The sequence below is a fragment of the Eurosta solidaginis genome, chromosome 4 (genome assembly GCF_040869045.1).
Source record: "Eurosta solidaginis isolate ZX-2024a chromosome 4, ASM4086904v1, whole genome shotgun sequence".
NCBI classification, from domain to species: Eukaryota; Metazoa; Arthropoda; class Insecta; order Diptera; family Tephritidae; genus Eurosta; species Eurosta solidaginis.
The window spans coordinates 29,814,753-29,835,687 of record NC_090322.1 but is presented as its reverse complement, the minus strand read 5'-3'; the positions used below and the strand labels follow the sequence as shown (position 1 = coordinate 29,835,687).

At 38.6% G+C, this 20,935-nt stretch overlaps 1 protein-coding gene across 13 annotated transcripts in view; it reads right to left on the bottom strand.

The window, feature by feature from the left end:
• Positions 1-239: 239 nt before the first annotated feature.
• Positions 240-20,935, bottom strand: part of LOC137249513 (uncharacterized) — a 49,873-nt gene continuing 29,177 nt past the window's right edge. For 5 of the 13 annotated variants that reach the window (XM_067781083.1, XM_067781084.1, XM_067781088.1 and 2 more), the window contains 6 exons: positions 15,648-16,557; positions 13,090-14,157; positions 9,729-10,509; positions 6,102-6,478; positions 2,784-3,845; positions 240-1,056 (listed from right to left, as the gene is read on the bottom strand). In XM_067781083.1, coding sequence (XP_067637184.1) covers positions 3,001-3,845; positions 6,102-6,478; positions 9,729-10,509; positions 13,090-13,789 — 2,703 coding nt within the window. In that variant the 5' untranslated portion in view covers positions 13,790-14,157; positions 15,648-16,557 and the 3' untranslated portion in view covers positions 240-1,056; positions 2,784-3,000. The remainder of the gene's footprint in view (positions 1,057-2,783; positions 3,846-6,101; positions 6,479-9,728; positions 10,510-13,089; positions 14,158-15,647; positions 16,558-20,935) is intronic. The other 8 variants (XM_067781093.1, XM_067781094.1, XM_067781085.1 and 5 more) reach the window with 7 other exon arrangements.

Below are 20,935 nucleotides of genomic sequence, written 5' to 3'. Positions count from 1 at the left end.
ACATATTAACACACTTATTTGAAATACTGTACAATTTTGTGTCTGCTTCAATAAAAAAAACTAAAAAATCAATTAACAAATAATTCCCCATTAAAATATTTGTAGACGTACATAGCTACATATTTAAAATAATCATTTAAATATTGAAGGTTTTAAATGACAGCGGCGTGTAATGCAACCGCAACATAAACCTCACTACCACCTTACCAGCATCGTAGATTCATAAAATTTTCTCGCTCTTCTTACATTTTGCAGTAGTCGTTATCTGAAACCACAACTACCGTGACAATGTCAGCTCAGCTGTCAATTGTAGCGACTGTCATAGCTCAAGGTTCACTGTCTACTGTCAAGCAACTGTCAACTTTCGCATACACTGGCCTTGCTGTCGTTTGCTTTGCTTTCGTTCTTAGTCTTTCTCAACGCTATGCTATAGGTATGCGCGTGAGTGTACATACATACTTTACATTACAATAAAAACGAGGAATAACAATGAAAAGAGCATTAGGTGCTGCCGCAGCAGCAGTTGATACTCCCGTTCTGCCATGTTGCGCTGCTGTCACGTTTCCTAAAGTTTCACGAAATTGAGCTGCGCTGAGCTACTCAAGTAGCACTCGCACTCACACTCGTACTCGCACAAATCATAAGTAGTCATTGCCTCGCAGCATGTTCAGCTGCTTTCACGGCTTTTTAAGGTTGCACAAAGTAGGCCAAAGTAATGAATTTAATACCACCAAAAGAAATGGAGCTCAGCGCAAGTTTTAAGCCCTCTCTCAATTTATGTTGAAATTAAATTAAATTTATAGTCACGTTGCTGTGACTTTAGAAATACTGGCAGTGCAATTAAATGTGTTACACTACAAGTAGCAAAAACAACTTGGCGTTGATCAGTTCATCTGACGTGTAGGTTGGCTGGCGAATATAAGTAGGGACGACATATGATAAGAGTTTATGCTCGGTTCCTTGTGCGAATTCAAGTTAATTACTCCATCTGACATTATCAACAAATAGAATTATAAATCAAACGTAGATAAATGTCTCTTTTGTGACAATGAATAGCTGAAGAAGAGAAAGAAGAAAGACATAGAAAATTTTAATTTTAATAAAAGCTTTAAAATATAGATCTTAAAGTAAGCTATAGAACTTTTTCTGCCCTATATATATGTGTGTAATTCTATAAATGTTGCGAAGAGGAACCGACATCGAGATCTATGACCGGTCTTCAAAGTCTACCTTAAAATCTTTTGGATTTATTAAAAGGATTTGACGCAATACATTTACTAATCTCAATAGATCTGGTTTTGTTATCCCAAAAACAAGAGCCTACCTTGGTTTTGGAAATCACACAGAGTTCGTTTGCTGCTTAGTGCATTAAATAAGCGAGATTTAAAATAAAATCTACGCAACCTTCTCGTTATCTCACGTTCCCGAAGAGTGCTGTCCTATAACTTTATGTGCAATATCAGAGTCTGCTTAAAAGCACGGACCAAATAAGAGGAGGATCTAAGTACCAGCAGTTTACTTGCTAGCGTGGGCAAATCATGGTCAACCATAAGCCTTTACGCAAGATTAGATCAGGTTCAACCGGCCGGTCGGTGCGGACTTTACACAGACTGAATTAGTCCGTAGTTTTACCAAAGTATGCTTAACGACTAAACCGTAAACCCTAACGAAACCCATGACCTATATTGCAAAATAGTTCCGTCTTCTTGACAAATATTAAACGCTTTCTGGAATCTATGTCACTTGCTGCTTCTAGATCTTATAACTGTATCGCTCTTTATAGCTGGGAACGTAGCCTGACGAGCGCAAGGCACGATTGCAAATCATGCTCAATCGCTTCCTACTTCAACCCACTTTTCTTACCTCTGCTATCCTTGCCAGTGCCCTAATTAGAAAGCATATGTTGTCGGAAGGCTGGGTCTGGTCAGAATATTTATAGTGTGCACTCAGTGCCCTCGATATAAGACAATGGTAAGGGACCAATTGGTTATGGAAACTGTTCTCAGTTCTTCTCACATCTCTCAGTTTATTGGGTGTTTACGTAAACAGAACCGTGATTAAACACCCGCTACCAACAAAATCACAAATGCTAAGGTTGGGAAGCAAAACCCAAATATTCCTTAGTCTACATTGATCTCGAAAGTGAAAAAAAAAAAAAAACATATCTCGGATTCAAGACCCTGATCACAGTGCATGGTATCAACAAATTTCTTCTCTGCATATCTGGTATTTTCGCAACACGGAAATAGGGAAAAGTAATACGACACTAAGGGGTGGCGTCGGCCCTGCGCCGACTGAGTTAGCTCGACCTCCACCTGTTCAAAAGTAAGGAGCAGGAAGCCAGTGGAATCATAAAGTCTTCCTGTTCACACTGCGAGTGTGACAAATAAATCCCTGACAAACCACCACCTCACAGTGGAAGAGTTTGACGCGCTAATATTCCTCTCACTAGCTAAGTAATTATTAAATTCTTTAACATTTACACCATTGGATAGTACCCATATACCCCATCTGTTTTAGCGCCGACCTACGCCGGGAAGATGCTACACTGACCGGCCTGGCCGTATCCATTGAAGAAAAGGCTCACTAGATTCAGATTCGCTCCAGTAACGCCAATAAAGCATCATCTCTCGAAAAGACCTTCCTGAGTCTCGCCCACTCATATAAGTCCGCGTAGAATCTATAAAATTGATTAGCGATCTTCTAGTCGTCGCCAGGCTAATCGTCTTCTAATTTCTGCCCTCATTTAGTTAAAAAAATTTTAGAGTTGTTTTAGTACTCACCTTTTAAAATATGATCTCACTTTGGCACACATTTTTAACCCAATTGATACACACATCTCTCACGCACACATCCTCATACACCACTGTATTCATCTACTATACGTTTGTTTTGAAACTTCACCCCATCACGCAGCAGTAGCAATGTCATCAGTCGTAGACATTTATGACTGAACAGCAAGCTTAGCGTCAGCGTCTGTCCGCATTCAATACCGCATCGTCAAGGCGGTGCTCCATAGCAGCTACGTTCCTTTACTGCACTCTTCTCAGTCGTCATTTGTTTGAATTTCACAACAACACGCATATGTTGCAAGAATTCATCATGCAACATATTCACACACATTGAGGTGAGCGTTAAACCGCTCAATATGTACGCCGAACAAAACCACACAACCAAAGTAGAAGAACTTGAGCTGGTTGCTGTAGTAGGTTGATGAGCATGTGCACCTGGCAAAAGATCACAAAACCCAATCGTGGTTAAACTCATGAAACAAAAGTAAATACCATCAAACAGTGACCATTGTTCCAGTAACACTATGACCAATGAGCCAAATGATATGTACGCCAACAACAACATAACGCAAAATGCAAGCGGCAGCGCCAAAGACCGGCGTAGTGCGGGTATGCTGTTGGCACGTGTTCCACTTGAATGTGATGAGAGTGGTGGAGCTGAGTGCTCACCATAGCTGAGCACGTCATCAGCTGGAGGGCGTACGTAGCCGTAGGGTAAGTGGGCGAATTGTGCGGGTTTTGTTGTGCGTTGTTGATGTTGCTGCGCTGACTGCAGTTGCTGATGATGTTGTTGGCTTTGTAGTTGTTGCAATTTAAAATTACATTTTTTATCAGACACTTGTTGTCTCTTGAAGCCGCATATGGCGTGCCGTTTATTCATAGTTGAACGACGAGAACAACAACACAAAAGATGTTCGCAGAAACCACTTGCCAATTTGGCCAATATGCTGCCAATGCTTGAGAGATAGACCAAGGTGAGTGGTATGCCAAATGTTGCGTAGACAATAGTGACCATACGTCCTAGCGTAGTGCGTGGTGTTATGGTGCCATAACCTGAAATGAAAGCAACGGAGGAAGGTAAAAAGTATTAAATCCCTGTCATGAATTTAGTGATTCAATAATAGCCCGCTGAGCCCGTGGAGTCGTGCATGTACATGTACAACCAAGATAAATGACTCAAGATCTTGCAAAACTTAATACGAAAGATGAGAGGAGGGAGAAAGGAGTCGCAAGCCAAGGAAAACAAAAGTGCTATGAGCAAAGCGGCGGCTTAGGAGAGGGAAAGTAGAGGGAGTAAGATAGCTCTCTCGCAGTACCGTGCAGCACTAAGAATTATCCAACGCTTGGGAGCAGTGGTCGACCAAACAGACCTTGAGGGTGAGTATTTAGAATATGCTCCTTGGGTGGTAGAAGTATGTCGAAGGCATAAACTACATACAGAGTGTATGTGCCTAAATGGTGAATAAAAGGAATAGAAACTAAAAGCAAATTCTTAGAGACCAATTTTAAAGCGAGTAGTTAAAGGCATCTGCCTTTGCACTGATATTATTTTTGGAGATTCGATTTCAATACTCAGCTCCCGAAAAGCTAGCTTATGAAGAAGTGAAATTCATAAACATGGCCTAGTAACCATCGCCGTTTGTAATCTTTACAATTTTTCTCTAATATCAATAACAAAAACCATTGTGTAAGGCAGCTGGAGAGTTTTGCTGCGAGAAACATTCGGTATTGCAATCGGTAAGAGGACGAAGAAACTTTGAGCGGCAGAATGCAAAAGACACATTGAACAGAAGGCGAGCTGCATAGATAACACAAATAGGTCTTAACTGTTGGATAAATGGGCTACACTGCCTCGAAGGTAAAGCTGCAAATTAGAGGGAGGACGTGAAAGTAGGATAACCCAAAGAAAGGTAATGCTAAGACTCCGGCTTACTCGGCATTGCCAACGGGAAATAAGACGAAGACTTCGGCTGTACCCGAGAGGATGAGTGATGCGACAAACGAAAGGGAGCATAAGCTTAAAGCTCAAGATGATACTGGAAGATGAATAGCATGCATTATGAGGTCGGAAAATACGCTGCGACTTGTGTACCTTGTTCTAGGAAGGAAAGTCAGCTTTATAACTTCCGAATAAACAATCAGATGGAGGATATGTTGTGAATGCAGCTTGTGAAAATGTCCTGGGGCAAAGCCAAAATTTATCTGCGACTCAGGAGATATGGTCCCAAAAATAATAATCCCAACATGCTAGAATCGTGCCGAAGTTGCAGTGGACCTCGAATACCTTAAACCAAACAGGCAAGAGTAGCAGGTTGTTGGAGGGGGACACACACTCCAATGGTGTTGCAAGTCTTACAGATGACCCCTCAACAAAGTAAAGTGGCGTCCAGCGAACTCCTCCCAACTCTTAGGCAGGGACCGTTTACCGTAGCGCTAATCCAGGAGCCTGGGCTCTCAACGGGAGGAAAGATTTCTGGGTTCAATGCGCACGAATTTGGCGTTTACAATCTGAAGAAATTATGGTAGCTGCAATCACGGAAAGGAAACAGCTGCACTCATACTTGCTGCCTACCTACATTACTGAGGACATTACAGTCGTGGCTCTAAGGTACTTATTCAGGCATCCTCCTATATGCCCCACACTGCAGAGAGGCAACGCCAGAAGAGGTGGACGTGGAGGGGCACAAAAGGCGGCTGGTCATGGGTGCGGGTGCTGGAGATGGATGAGTGGAGAGAGGCGATATAAATGATAGAGGCAAGTATTTATTTTCTTATACTCTATAAAGCAATTTGCAAATAACCAACAGAGGTCGAGACCCCACGAATGTTGCGCCAACATCCAAAAATGTTCTTGATATAACATTGCGGTATGATTGGAGAGTCCTTGATAGGTCATCGTTTTTATACCATGCTTACATTAGCTTCAGGCTTCCCTCTAGAGAGGTATATAAGGGACCCTAGGTCAACGGACTGGAACATCTAGCAACAACATTAAGAAACGAAACTTATTCAAATGGTTGCCATTACAGAAAGGCGGGATCCAATGACTTCTCCCGTAAGAAGATGTAGAGGAAAAACAAACCCGCCAATGTGGAGCATGGAATTGAGTCTTCCTAGGAGACAGGTAAAAGAAATGTTTAAGCTGACAAAGCGGGAAGTGAAGTGCAAATTCATTCCACTTTTTCCAGCAAACTTCAGCGCGATTCGAATTTAAATCAAAATAATCAAGGTTCTAAAGCCTTTCATTGCACTTTTATTATTCTTGACCGGAAATTAAAAAAAATAAACAAACTTTTCATCAAAACTTACCCACTGTTGTCACAACAGTTAACGAATATAGAAACGATGTGGCAAAATTCCATTCAAATTGTTGTTGTTGCTTTTGCAATTGCCATTGACGTTGTCGTTCTGCTTGTAATTGCCAATAACGTTCACGTTGTTGTTGTTGTGCATTTGCATCATTACCATAATGTTTACTTATTGCCGATTTCATGCTGTGATAATCGTAAGACTGCGAGGGTGGCTGTTGTGAAATACCTTGTTGTTGTTGCAGCCTCAAGTTTGCATTATTGGTTATAGCGGGTGCTGCAGCCACTGCACCAGTGCCTGCTGTTGATAGCGTCAAATCCATGGCAAGCCGTTTGACTAATTGATCTTGAAATTTACTAATCTCCAAGGCAGCCAATCTACGGTGCGTGGGTGGGTGTGTGTGTGTGTGTGTGTGTATATAGGAGATGAATTGTGATAGTAGGAAGTAAATTAGTAAGTTAAGGGCAGAGTGATTGTTGGAGGTATTAGAAAGAAGAAAATTATTTTATTGAAATTAATTGAATTACATTTGCTAAGTAACAAATTGAATTAAATTCAAGTGCTCAATAAATGCAATTTTTGGTTTCGGCCTTACGCTAATATATTTAAATAAGGAATCTTATAGGAGAGTACCTTGCAATACTCGTTTTTGGTGTAAACAAAGTACATATTTACCAGTTTCCATAATAAAATAATTTGACGTGTTTTATCTCTGTCTTTGTCTCTACGCATGTTAAATTTTCTTACTATCCCTTCAAGCACTTACGCCAACTGCACATCATCGCAACTTCCATCCCTTTAGATTTTACCATATACTCAATTCCTTTACTTTTGTGTCCTCTTTCACCGATATTTTTCTTAATTTTCAATATCCCCCCTTCGTTTCCTCTCCGTTTCGGCGTTCCCAAGTATTCCTAAGTCTTCTTTTTCTTTGAATTAAGCACTCTTCGTTCCACAATTCCTTCGTGGCTACTCATATTTTTAACCATATTTTGTTTCTCACTTCTCTTAACCCTTCTCGCCCTTCCCATCGCCCATCTTTATGGGGAAAAGTATTCGTTCGTGAACCCAGAAGTATTTAGGCTGAGAGAATTGTAGGCGTCTAAGCGAGGTGTAAACTACATCCATCTTACCTGTACAACTGTAAGTATTAATGCTCTAAGTGTAAATGTAACCTTCGAAGAAATTTAAGCCTCCAAATATTATTAAAAAGGGACTCAGTTTTGTGGTTCTATTTCTTGGAGTAGAAAGATATTGTAGAAGTTTGAACAACTTTGGTATACTTGGTAAAGCTACTGCGAAAAAATTTTATCTTTTTTTCACAACGAAGGCAAGGTGTGCACTCCTCAAGGGCGTGTGTTCTTTTCATTACACGGTAATGTTAAGCTAAAAATATTTTCTTTTGGGGTTCCAATCCGTTGGAACGTCATTACGAACTAAGACGGCAAGAAAAGAATTGCGAAGTGGCTCCAAACTCCCTTCGACCTCAAGCAAAATGTGTAAGGCAATGTAAAGTCTTGGTCGAAATGCAGTGCACTCTAGATCCCTTCAAGGCCTTAATAAATGGTGTTCTTCACCAGACCTGTAAAGAAAAAGTACCAGTACAAGTACAAGTATCCGTACCTCAGTACCTCGAAAAATAAGTACAGGTATAAGTATCGAGGTACTTGTACTTGAATTGTTGAAGTACAAGTAAAGTACTTGTAAGTACTTTCGAAGTACTTTGATAAGTATTGAACGGTTTTGAAGCGGACCAGCCAGCACCCTTACGATCACCTAACTTTGACAAAATGTTTGAAGAAGAGTTTTACAGGTATTTTAATGATACATCAACAGTTTTCAGTATGCTTCAGAGTTACCCTCTTATGAAGGACCTATTGCTCAAAATGAATACGCCCTCAGCTTCTTCCGACCCAGTAGAGCGTTTATTTTCCTTAGCAGGCATTGTTTATAGTCCTAGAAGGCAATCCATCACGGACTTTTCGTTTTAAAAGCTAGTACTAATGAAGGCAAACACAAAACTACTTTAAAATTGTTAGCTGTTGTACAATTTATACTTATTTGATATGTAGTTTTACTCCTTGTTGCTTTCTAATATAAATTTTACTCATATTTTGATTTTCCATTTAAGAATCAAACTGACATATTTTATCAGAAAAAGTACTTTTGTGTACTTGCAAGTATTTCGTAAGTATATCTACTTGTACTTTCGGATTCCAAGTGCAAGTACTGTAGTACTAATACTTTGTACTTAGATTTGAAGTACTTGAGTACTTGTACTTATTTGGTACTAGTACAAGTATGTACTCAGTACTTTACAGGTCTGTTCTTCACTAGCACATACTAAATACCTTTTTATTAAGCCACGCCCTCTGAATTGAGTCGTGTTCAATATCCGCACGGCGGCAAATGCCTACACGGTCAGACTAGTAACTTAATGGTGCTTTTTTCAGACACGCCCTAGATCAATATCCAAAAAAAGATTATGTTGTTTTTGTTATGGCAATGAGGACACTCCCCGAAGGTTTTGTAAATTGTTATCGAAATTGATGGTCCTTCGCGGGTTATAGATCCGGTATTTTCTGGTAACAACCACCATTAACATACCAGCCCGACCATTTCGGGAACCATTTAATATGACCACATTAAACCTGCTAGACCATGCCGCTCCCTATACCCTAGTTCCATGAGGAACTCGAGGATACCAGGAGCCTTGCCTGCTAAATATGTGTATGATGCATGCATATATCTAACAGGATTCGCCTCGCGTAAGGGAGTTTTTCAATTGAGTTGCGGAAGCTTTGATTATTAACCACTTGATGCCCTTGAAAATATCATCAACACCACTAGCAGTTCCCAAAACCTTAGGGTTCTTTATCGTTACAAGAAGAAGAAGAAGACAGCTGTTGCAGATAAGTATGTTGGATGATACTGATATCATCGGCCTGAAATCAAACGGAGAATAACTTTTCCCAGTAAAAGTACAGAAGAAGATTTAATGATGAGCTATACGAGCTTTACGCAGACATCAACATGGTCTGGCGAATTAAAATACAGCGGTTACGCTGGCTAGGCCATGCTATGCGAATTAAAGATGATGCTCCGTCTAAGAAAGAATTTTTATCGGTACCCGCCTATGGAAGCAGATGAAGAGGGCAGTCCGCAATATGTTGGAAGGACCAAGTCTAAAACGATTTGAGTTCCCTTTGTGTGACCAATTGACGCCAGATAACTCAACAAAGTATCGACTGGCACAACTTGTTGGACGGCCATAACTGTTAAACTGGTCAAGCGTCAATTGAGCAAGTAAGTACGTTCCAAATCACGAATGTATCCCTGGCAGGACCTTTGATCACCATAGACCTGTTATCGACGCTGTTAGAAAAGGCCTTGGATGACCTAGATTGAAACACAAATACAGTTAGTTTATCCCTAACTTGACATTATTAAAACAAACTTTGTCTTTTATCTAGTCGAACCGGCTGCTTATGCATGAATCCTAAACGCCTCTTCAAAAGACATATTAATCTTATCAAAAGCATCTCACACAATCTCACTCTTCAGTTTTCTATTTTCTTGCGTGCATGTGTGCCCTGCATAAATATTCCATTAAACCCAAGAACTTACTTTGTCCAATTTTCCTTGTAGAGTATGTTCAATGAAACCGTTATATCCCAAATATTCTCCACAGTACGTTGTAGTGCCACATTTTCACCACCCCATGCACCAGCAGCCAACGCAGCTGAATTATCATCATCCTCGCCACCCACTCCCATAGCAATACCGGCACCCGTTTCAGTATTAGCATTAATATCAGCAACGTTAATGTCATTGCCAATGGCACCAAAAGCAGCTCCCCAATAGGCTGGTGCTTCCATTGCTGCTTGCTGTGAATGAGTTTCTATGTTTGGCGACCAAAACTTGCTGGCGTGTCTGTTGTCAATATATGTTTCCGTTTCCGGTTTCGACATCAACTCAAATTGCTTAGGAACTGTTATAGCGGCTGATGCTGCTCCACCTTCCGTTACTTCTCCTGTGCTATTAAATTTCTGCCTTTTCTCACCTGCTTGCCACTTTATTTGGGGCGTGTTCACATGGAAATCACTATTGCTAGTGTGTGGTTTTAGCTTGGCTTCATCAGTAGCTTGTGCTACTTGTAGTTGATGCACTCCTCCTATGTTTGTTGTATCCAGTAACGGTTCATTGGATTTGTATAACTTTGATGGCTGTACGCTTGTAAAACTGGGTTGCGGTGTAAATTTATGTGGTTGGTTTTTGTGTTGTTGTTGTTGCTGTTGTGTCGATATGTATGCATTTTGCGCATAAGACCAAGCATGTGGATCACTGACAACGCCCGCTGCGCTTCCTCCATCACTGGATGTTTCTATGGTGAGGAAGAGAAATGAACCTGTGAAGGGAAGAAGAAAAACTAAATTTAGTTTTTGGAAAAATGTTTTATTGTAATTTGATTTGAGAAATATAACAATGGGTCCCAAGCATAAAAAGTGAGCAACAACAAAGGAGCAACATTTTAGCTAAAAAATCGACTTTAAGTTCACTTTTTATGCATGAAGCCCAATAACACGAGGTTTATGAGCTGGCCTGCGAAGTAGGAGCGTGATTCCAAAAACGTGTTTTATTATAAAGTATGGGAGTGAGAGTGGGAGTAGGAGTGGGAGCGGGAGGTAGGAGTGAAAGTGGGAGTGGACAAGGAAGACGGAATAGGAGTGGGATTAAGACTAGTTGAGGGATTGGAAGTAGGAGTGGGAAAGTGAGTTGGAGTGGTAGTGGGAGTGGGAGCGGGAGTGGATGTGGAAGTGGGGTGGAAGCGGAAGTGTGAATGTGCGTGGGAGTGGCTGTGCAAAGAGGAAAATAAAGCAAATTAGAAGAGCATGGGTTGAGAAAGAAAAGCGGAGCAAGGCCCACTTTTTGAATTTAGGCAAACCAATTTTCGAGAAGAATAAACTCAGCCAGGTGCGCTGGTGTACCGTTAAAGAAACTAAGTTGCTCGGTGAGTTGGCTCCAATCAAGCAAAGTATTTTTAGAACTGGCTTAACGGATTTGAATACATGTGAAAGCAGCAGCTATTCCTCCGGAGGCTGTAGAGATATATAACCTTCCTCAATACTCATGCAGTCAATTTATGTGGGATCTTATTAAAATATGTACTGTTGGGACTCATGATGCACGGATTGCATTAGAAACGAGTTCTTGATGTCGCAGGCCTTTATCGTGTTGAAAAAAACCGAGGCTGCGCTCTTTGAAGTTGCAATGAAGGTCAAAGGAGAGAAGCCAAGACCACCGTCCACTCACTTATTTACCTGGTGTGTCGTATTTTTGAGATACCAGCGTTTTTATTTACGAAGACATCGCCCATACGGGCAGTAGTCCTCTCTCTTTAGGAATTGAGGAATTCAGGTAACGATCAATTTTCACCTAGGGTCTTTTATTTTTCTTTATTGCTATTGGTTTTCATGAGGCGGGTCGCAAGCCCAATGCTATATTGGGAGCGGTATTTATATATTATTATAACAAGCCATTTGGTCCTCGAAGATGACCGTCACTTGTACGGGGACAGCAGCGAAATTGAGTTAGCCGTAGAGTCGAGTATGCTGAAGTCGAAGAGGATCTTGCGAATATTAGTCTAAGTCAAGTATAATATGAGTTAGTCAAAAGTAAGCCTCCTCTTTAGACATCGCAAACATCGCACAGTCGCACAACTATAGCAAAACATACCACAAAACAGCAAAATTCACAGAGGTGCCAAAGCAAGCAATTCATATCTCAACTCGAAGTGTGGGTAAAATAAATAAGTTTGCTGTTAGCATTCGCTTTCGAGGGCAACGGTTCAAGCCTTCATGCTATTTCGTCCGTGCCCAAGCTAAGCGGGAAAGGCTTTCCACCTTATGGACACGCGACCGTTTCCCACCAACCCTGACTTTATCCGTAGACCCGTTCGACAGCTAAAGGGGCTACCTAGGTATCATTAAGGTACGCTTCCCCTCAGTCCATGGATCGACCTTCAGAGTTTCTGCTGTTACAACTCCGCATTTACCTCCTCCAACGGTAGTATCAAGCCAGTGATCCCCAAGTAATCGATTCCTCTTTCCTTCATTATTCCTCAGGTAACGCTGCTTTTATACCCTCTGTTACCTCTTTCGCATATTTCTCCTAAGATCTAGACTTTTCAGGAACATGCCTTCTGGAACAGTTGTAACTCATATTTGGTTATTTAGCGATATGCGTGTGTATGTGTGAGTAACAACTTCTGCTCTTATCTGATGATAACGTAATGTGTGATTGTTTCTCCTTCTTATTCTTATTCGATCTTATCTGCTGACTGCATATGTGCGTGTGAAATAATCTCTTCGCTTCGAGCTGCTGGTGATGTGAATGGAATATTCTTCGTTGCCTTGGACATAACTGTGGCTGCCTGCTTTAATGTGTACATGTACATAAGTGTGGCTGCTTGCTTTTTTTTGTTGTTGTGATTATTTACTTACATCATAGTGATGCAAATATTCGTCACAATATTTTGTTTTTATTAAATGGAGGCTTGTGGGATATCTGCTTGACCCTAGATTGGCTGCGTTAAGCCATCTCAACATGCCACAATACCCACCTCATAAGATATTTATTTACCAACCAGTTCGACCTAACGCAATCTACTAAGAGTTGCATAAAAACTATTCAGGATATACGATCTGGAAACCGCCAAAAAAATGTCTCTTCTAGGCAGGAATTACCATAGGGGAAGTCTTAAATCGTTCTATTTCTATTCCGGTTTCACAGTACAACCATGATAAATGCATAAACAAAATTAAGATCTATTGATTTGTAAAACTTTAAACTACATTTGCATAATCCCATCCAAAAATATTGTAAGCACCACGCACGTATTCCACCTGCAGAGGAAAATTCGCGAATTGATAAAGCGCTATAATAAAGACGCAATGGAAAATAAAAATGCCATGAAATTTGTACTCACCAATGAATAGATAGCCAAGCAGCAGCGTACAAATACCCAAATTGGCAAACAATGCGGGCCAAAAAGTCAGCGATTGTGCACCCGCACCACTACCACCACTCTCACAACAACTAAAGCAACCGCAAAAGTTGTCACGATGTGGCACACCCAATTGCTGCTTATGTGGACTATTCATGTTGCTACCTTTAATGCTGCTCCTACCACTGCCATTGCTACTAATTTTTAGAATGGTTGTTGTGGCTTGTGTGTGTGGTGCGTGCGTAGGAAGGGAAGTGGCAGCATTTGACATATAATTTTCGATTGGTAACACTGTTGTGCCGCCAGTTATACTTGCCACAACACCACCACCATCATCACCACCTAAACCAGCTACCGATGTATAGCGATGCAATTCATTACTGTCCATAATTCCAACACATTCTCCTCTATCGTCGTTGCTTTCTCCGCCTGCATCCAATTTATTGTGACCACCTTCCTCATATTCGCCATCAATTCCGTTTGCTTTCTCATTATTAACATTGTTCTGCTCATGTTTGTATATTTTTGTTGTTGCTGTTAGTGCTGTTGTTGTTGGTGCTGTGAACGTTGGTTCATAGTGATAATCCGCATGGGCAACGGTCGCGTACGCGTGCGTTTGTTGTTGTTGTTGCTGCAATTGTTCAATGTTTGTGACTGCTGGCAGTGATAATTTCTCGTTCATTGAGTTTGAAATTTTTCCTTTCACTTGGCTTGGTGTCGGTATTGTTTTCACGCGTTCTTCTTCGCTTTCACTTTTTTTACGTCCGTAGCAACTTTTTTTTTATTTCAGTTCATTGTGTGCTTTCCTGTACTCGCTTTTTTTGTCTTCCTGTGAATTTTCTTTGTTTATTTTTTGATTTTTTGTGGGTCTTCTTCTTTAGTTTTTTACTTTTCAAATTTTTATGATTTTGGTTGGCTTCGTTGTTTTTTTAAGTACTTTTTTATTTATGGTCTGTTATTCATTAATTATTTTTAAGGCTGTTTTGTTTCATTTATCGCACATTGCATTCACGGCTCCTAATCTTCATTATTTTATTGGCTTAAGGTAACCTAGCAAAATAAAATGAATAATCAAAACAAAAATCATTGTTATTTGCCATTAAAATAATAAAAATAATATCTAACTAAATTTAATCAAAAATGATCTTAAAACTAATAACTATCAAATAATAATCAAAAATGATTGCTTGCCATTAAATATAATCAAAAATCAAATTTTTTTTAAATCAAGTATTTGATTTCTTGTTTCTAGAAATGCTTTTAGGTGTTATAGAAAATACATGATTTTTTAATTTCTTGTTGTTAATTATCTTTATATATAAAAATGACGTGTCACGTTGTTTGTCCGCGATGGACTCCTAAACTACTGAGCCGATTTTGAATTTGTTTTGCAGCCTGTGTGTAGTTTGATCTAGCTTGAAATATAGGATAAGTTATGTACAGTTTATGGTCGCAATATTATTTTATTGCAATTTTTTTAAATGTTTACACGTAATAATAAAATGTTACGTATACGCACCGGCACTCATATTTTCAGGTGGTACTTCCTTGTAATTGGTTGGTGTTTAATTAAACAACGTGCTTATAAAAAAAAAATGTTATAGCGAATGATATCAAGTTTAGCACATCATCAGGCCCGTCGTGACGGGGGAAGGTTCTAAGAAATTTGTTTTAATTCAGGAGAGTTTCTAGTTGTTCCATGTGCAAATTTTAAGCCGAATTTCAAAAGCAATGAATATCTTCATTTCGTGTTAATATTATAGTTAAGTGTAAAAAATAAAAATCAATATATATAAAAAAAAAGGCTAAAATGTGTGTTAGTTGGTCGCCGGTGTTTGAAGAGATGCGTCGGTCGAATTTGTTCAAGCTTTCACACAAGTTGCGTATACCTCACGCGGTGGTTATTACATAGCTTTTGTTGCGATCGACGTAGATCAGAAACGGACGGGACTGAGACTCGGAGTGGGACTGGGACTAGAACAAAATAAATACCACCCTCTGGGACAGGCAATAAGGGATGAAGAGGAATGAGAAGAACTTGAGAGAAGAGAAAAGTAAGAGGGAGAAGGAGACTGAGAAAGAGATAGAAAGAGACGAAGATAGAGATAAATGAAGCGAAAAAGACGGAGGGAGGAGTAAATAAAAGGATTAGGAAAAAGTGAAGAGGGGGAAGGGTAGAGTTAGACGGAAAAATCTTATTAAAATGTATGAATATAGGCCAAATTTAGGGCAGAACAACGTCTGCCGGGTCTGTTAGTAAGATTTATATTTATTCAAATAACTGCTGCTAGTTCTGTCATTATTTTTAGTTAATTTATATTTGTGTGATTTGGTATGGAAAATTTAAACAAAAGCAATCTTAAAACAAATAACTATCAAATAATCATGAAAAATGATTGGTTGTCATTAAAAATAATCAAAAATAAAAATTTAATATTCAATCTCGTCGTTTTTAACTGTGCGATTATTTTCAATCAAATATTTGATTTCTTGATTGTATAATTCCTTTTACGTATTATACTCGTATTTTAAGAAAGTACGTGATTTTTAAATTTCTTGTTGTTAATTATATGATAATATTTATTCAAATAAGTGCTGCTAGTTTAGTGACTATTTTTGGTTGATTTATAGTTGTTTGGCATTTTTTGAAAAGATTTTGTGCTTGCTTGTGCTGTGCTTGATTAATTAATATTATAAAAATTATTGTGATTATTTTTAACTATCTCATGTGCTTAATACCTTGATCATGTCAATTATTTGTATTATTTTTAGTTCACTTATTTATTTAATCTACAGATAGGCAAATCCTACAGACTATAAATTTATGAGGCGGGTTTTTTCGAAGTCTTAAGTAGTACCCAATCAAGGCAATGGATATCCACACCAAAAATAAATTAATTACCGCATTCTACTGAAAATTTGTCTTCCACTCAACAAAATCGAATACCACCCCAGTTTTGGATTTAATTATGATTACTTCTACGGTTTTGTTAATTATTTCCTTTTCCTCTGTCAGTCTTATCTTTCGTTTTGTATGCTGCATTTTTTTTTTGATTCTATCGAGGCTCATTCATTAAGTTTCAGATTTGTTTAGCTTTTGTTATTGTATTAGCTTTTTGTTATTGAGGGGTTCCTTCATGTTTGAATCATGGGTTCCTTCCTCTTTGTTATTATTATAATTTTTTTTAACTTTTTGTATGTGTTTTTCTAACCTTCGTTTTATTTTTGACTAACAATTTTTTTAATTCTTTCCCTTACTGGTATATTCACTTTTCCTCGTGTTTTCATTTTCTATTTGTATAGAAAGTTTGTGCAAAAATATTTAATTTAGTTCATTCGCGTGCCTTGTGCTTCCTCTTTTAGCTATTTTGGCGTTTTCTTTTGTTGGCTAAAGCGGTTTTCGGTTGGTGCGCGTGCTTCGCTTTTAAAATTGATACCAGCTGTAATGTTCTGAAAAACAAAAACAAAAGCGAAAAGTGGTCAATGATTGAATGGAATTTGATTTGCCAGAAACACAAAAATATCCGTATACTAAAAAGCTTAAAGATAAGTCAGCAGCCCCATGGCCGGACAAAGCAACATTAAGATTACGTTAAACTTGCCAGAAACGTGAGGACCTCACATAGAATTTTCTGAAGCCTTAAACTGGAAAACTCCATAAAAATCCAGAACCTGTGTTTTAAAATAGCTCATTCTTTTTGAAAGCTTTCAAGGATCTATGGTACTTGCCGCTTCTAGATATGATAACTGTGCCACTCCTTACAGTAGGGATCATAGCCTGGCGTGCACAGGGTATGAGCAAAAAACGTGCTCGATATTTGCCTCCTCTAAACCACAATTCCAATCTTTAATTTCACTGACTGGGCTTAATAAAAAATGTGACGCCAAAAGGGGTTTTCTAGGAGGCGTAACAATCATGAGCCTACAGTTGTCTCTTTTTAGTCATAAGAGTAAATTTGTTAGTATAAGATCGTAAGGTGTGTAAGATGCTAATGGCAACTCTGCCATAAATGCAACACGAACATAAAACCAACGCGAACAATTGAACAGTAACCGACAGTCAGTCGATCGTATATATTCAAAGCCGCCGGAACCTTCGCACTCACAATGAAATATTGAATTTGCTAAACTATTTAAACTATTTTAAAATGTTACTTATAACTAAATTCTTGAATTAAATAATTATTCTTTAAGTTTAAAGAACGCCTGACAATTTATTTACCGCCTACAGTGGCCGCTCAAGAGCCTTTTCCTTTCAGGTCAGAAGGGGATTGTGAATCCGGAAAAAATAATATACGGAAAAAGTGCTGAAACTGATAGTTACTTGAGAAAATATTTATATGTACCAACGGTTAGATACATATATACGGTTGAAAAGAAAAGTGCGATTCGTGTAGTAACATGATTAAAAATCATATATACAAATATACATATGTGGATAAGATCGTGATTGTACCAGAAAATCAACCCTTAACGTGGATACGTGCATACATACATACGTACATATGTACAAATGCATTCGAGTAAATAAGAGAAAATTCTAGAACGGTGTATATATTTGCCACACAAAAGTGTTTGTTGACGAGTTGTCAGCATCATCAGTGCGCGCATTATATAAAGCAAAATTTGAATTTGCAACGAGCGTTAGACGTACTTATGTATGAATATACATATGTGCATAGTAGCATCAATATAAATGTTGAGTTGAATACATATATATTGAGAACCGAAGTTGAACGTATAATAACGACGGTTGGAAAAACGAGATAACAATCTGTACGCGCACCGAAGTTGAACGTATAATAACGACGGTTGCATAAACGAGATAACAATAGTAAACGTAAATCGGAGTTGAACGTGTAATAACAACGATTACAAAAAAACGAAACGCATATAAAGAAACAAATTACCAGGCATGCTTAACGAACGAAACGATATCATTTCGTTACGATAATCAACGCTAATAAACGAAACGAAGTCACTTCGTTTCGTTTATTAACGTTAAGAACGTCAAATTAACGTTAATTTGACGATCTTAACGTTAATAAACGAAACGAAGTGACTTCGTTCCGTTTATTAGCGTTGATTATCGTAACGAAATGATATCGTTTCGTTCGTTAAGCATGCCTGCAAATTACGAAGACCTAAGTTGAACGAATAACAACGAGAGTGAAATTCCAGAAAAAGAAGAAAAGCTTAACGAATGTGTTCGACATAACAACATCAGTGGTGAAGTCGAAAAATCAGCGAGAGTTTGTTGAAAAGAAAATAATGTAAACAAAGAGAAGTAACGAGTAGGTACGAATAAAACAAACCGTGCGAGTGAGTGACAACGAGACGTCACAATCGAAACGATCAAAACAAATCGCAAAACGTAAACAAGTTCTAATAAGAATAGTTGGAACGCGAAAAACGAGTACATATAATTATCTAATTAGAATACGAGACGTAAACAAAGAAACGCAATGCAGAAAATAGCTAACTTAAGAGTAGAACAGCTTAAAACGCTGCTACGCGAACGAGATAAACCGACGACGGGTACTAAAGCAGAATTAATTCAACGTTTGCGCGAGGTAGAAAAAAGTGATGAAATAGATGTTGTTGATAATAATGCAATGCAACAACAAATTGATGAGTTGCGGGAAATGATGCAAAGCATTACTACCCTGTTGCAACAGCGAAACGATAGAGAACAACAAACGAATAATTTAAGTAATGAACAAATATTACAACAAACAAATAACGTGAGTAATGAACAATCAAACGCAAGTACAGAAACGCGAAATATAGCTACTCCGGTATCAATGGTAGATTTTCCAAGCACAAGGTGTTCGGTAAAAGAAATAGCCGAAACGTTACCTACATTCGATCCGACAAATGAACTTTCCTTGCCGGTAGAAAAATTTGTTGAACGTGTTAACCAAGCGCGTAGTGCTTATCAATGGAATGAAAAAAGTTTAATGTTAGCAGTATTTAATCGGGTGCATGGTGTTGCAAAACTATGGTTAGATGCATCACCACAGTGCTATTCGAATTGGAAAATTTTCGCGGAACGATTAATTGAAGAATTCGGTACAAAGCCTAACGAGGCAGAGGTACATTATAAGATGAACAGTTCGGTACGTAAATCAGATGAGAAAATCGTGGATTATTGTTTCCGTATGAACGCTATCGGTCAACGCTATAATTTGAGTGAAGATGCTATTATAAGATATACGCGAAACGGGTTAAGAAACCGTGAAATGCAAACAGCAATTGCTCCGTTACGATTCCAATCGATTAGACATTTACGCGAAACGCTTGACGAATATAGTAAAAATCAAAACAGTACACCGATTTTAAGAATTGAACAAAACAAAACGAAAAGCGCGAGTAACACTATTAATAAGCCTGCCACGGAAAATAAAAGTAAAATAAAGTGTTATAACTGTGGTGAAGAAGGTCACATATCGACTAAGTGCCCTCAACCACAACGCAAAGCACGATGTGTCGATTGTCAGAAAGTTCATCCGAAAGGTGAACCTGTGAATTGTGGTAAGAAGAGTGCCATAACACGAAAAGTCGAGTGCAATGATCAGTTTTGTATGAAAACAATATACATTGAGAAACAACAAATAAAAGCGTTTGTTGCTACGGGAAGTGAGTGTAGCATGATTCGGGAATCGTGTGCCAACAAGTTAAAAATTGAAAGAGAGCATTGTTCATTGAAAATAAAAGGTATTTGCGGTGGCGCGCGATATGCAAAAGAATTGATAAAAACTGAAATACAGATAGACAGTATTAAACTAAACGTAGTGTTATATATAGTTGATGACGACTTGTTAACGTCAGATGTACTATTAGGTCAAGAGATGTTTAGTCGAAATATCCTTGCGAAAATAAATAACGGACAATTAAAATTCGAATACGCGACCGTCGCGAGAAATCGGGAAACGTTGATAGCTGAACGTAAGACAATAACCGAAAACGATATAAAATGCGGAGAACTTGAAAGTACGAAGATGAAGAAATTAATAGGAATGCTGAATGAGTATAACGATATATTTGCAAATAACCTAAGCGAAATAGGTAAGACCAATACATTATCCATGAAAATTGAGTTAGATAGTGCAGTACCCATTGCACAAAATCCATACCGTATCCCACAACCTAAGAAAATCATCGTGCAACAAATGATTGCTGAACTACTAGATAGCGATATAATAGAATCGTCAGAGTCTGAATATGCGAGTCCCATTGTACTCGTGAAAAAGAAAAACGGTGAGTCGAGATTGTGTGTCGACTACAGGAGGGTGAATCAGCATACACGAAAAGAAGTTTATCCAATGCCGCATATTGAGGAACAACTTCAGTAATCTAAACGTTATCAATATTTTACAATACTTGATATGAATAGTGGATATTACCAAATACCAATAGATCCAGATAGTCGCAAGTTTACTGCGTTTGTTACAACAGAGGGGTTGTATCAATTTAAACGAATGCCTTTCGGGCTTAAGAATGCTCCCGTGGTTTTCCAACGCTTAATGGCAAAGGTAAAAGAACGAACACAGAACGGCGATATGATTAATTATATGGACGACATTATGGTAGGGGGTTCTACCATTGAAGAAATGTTAACAAAATTGGGACGAGTATTTGATGTAATACGAGAATTAAATTTGACTTTGAATTTGAAGAAGTGTGAGTTTGCAAAAGAAACGATAGAATTTTTGGGACATTCTTTAACACCACCTGGAATTAGTCCAGGTACGGCAAAAACGCAAGCTATTACAAATTTTCTGACTCCGAAAAACGTAACTGAATTAAGACAGTTTCTTGGTTTGAG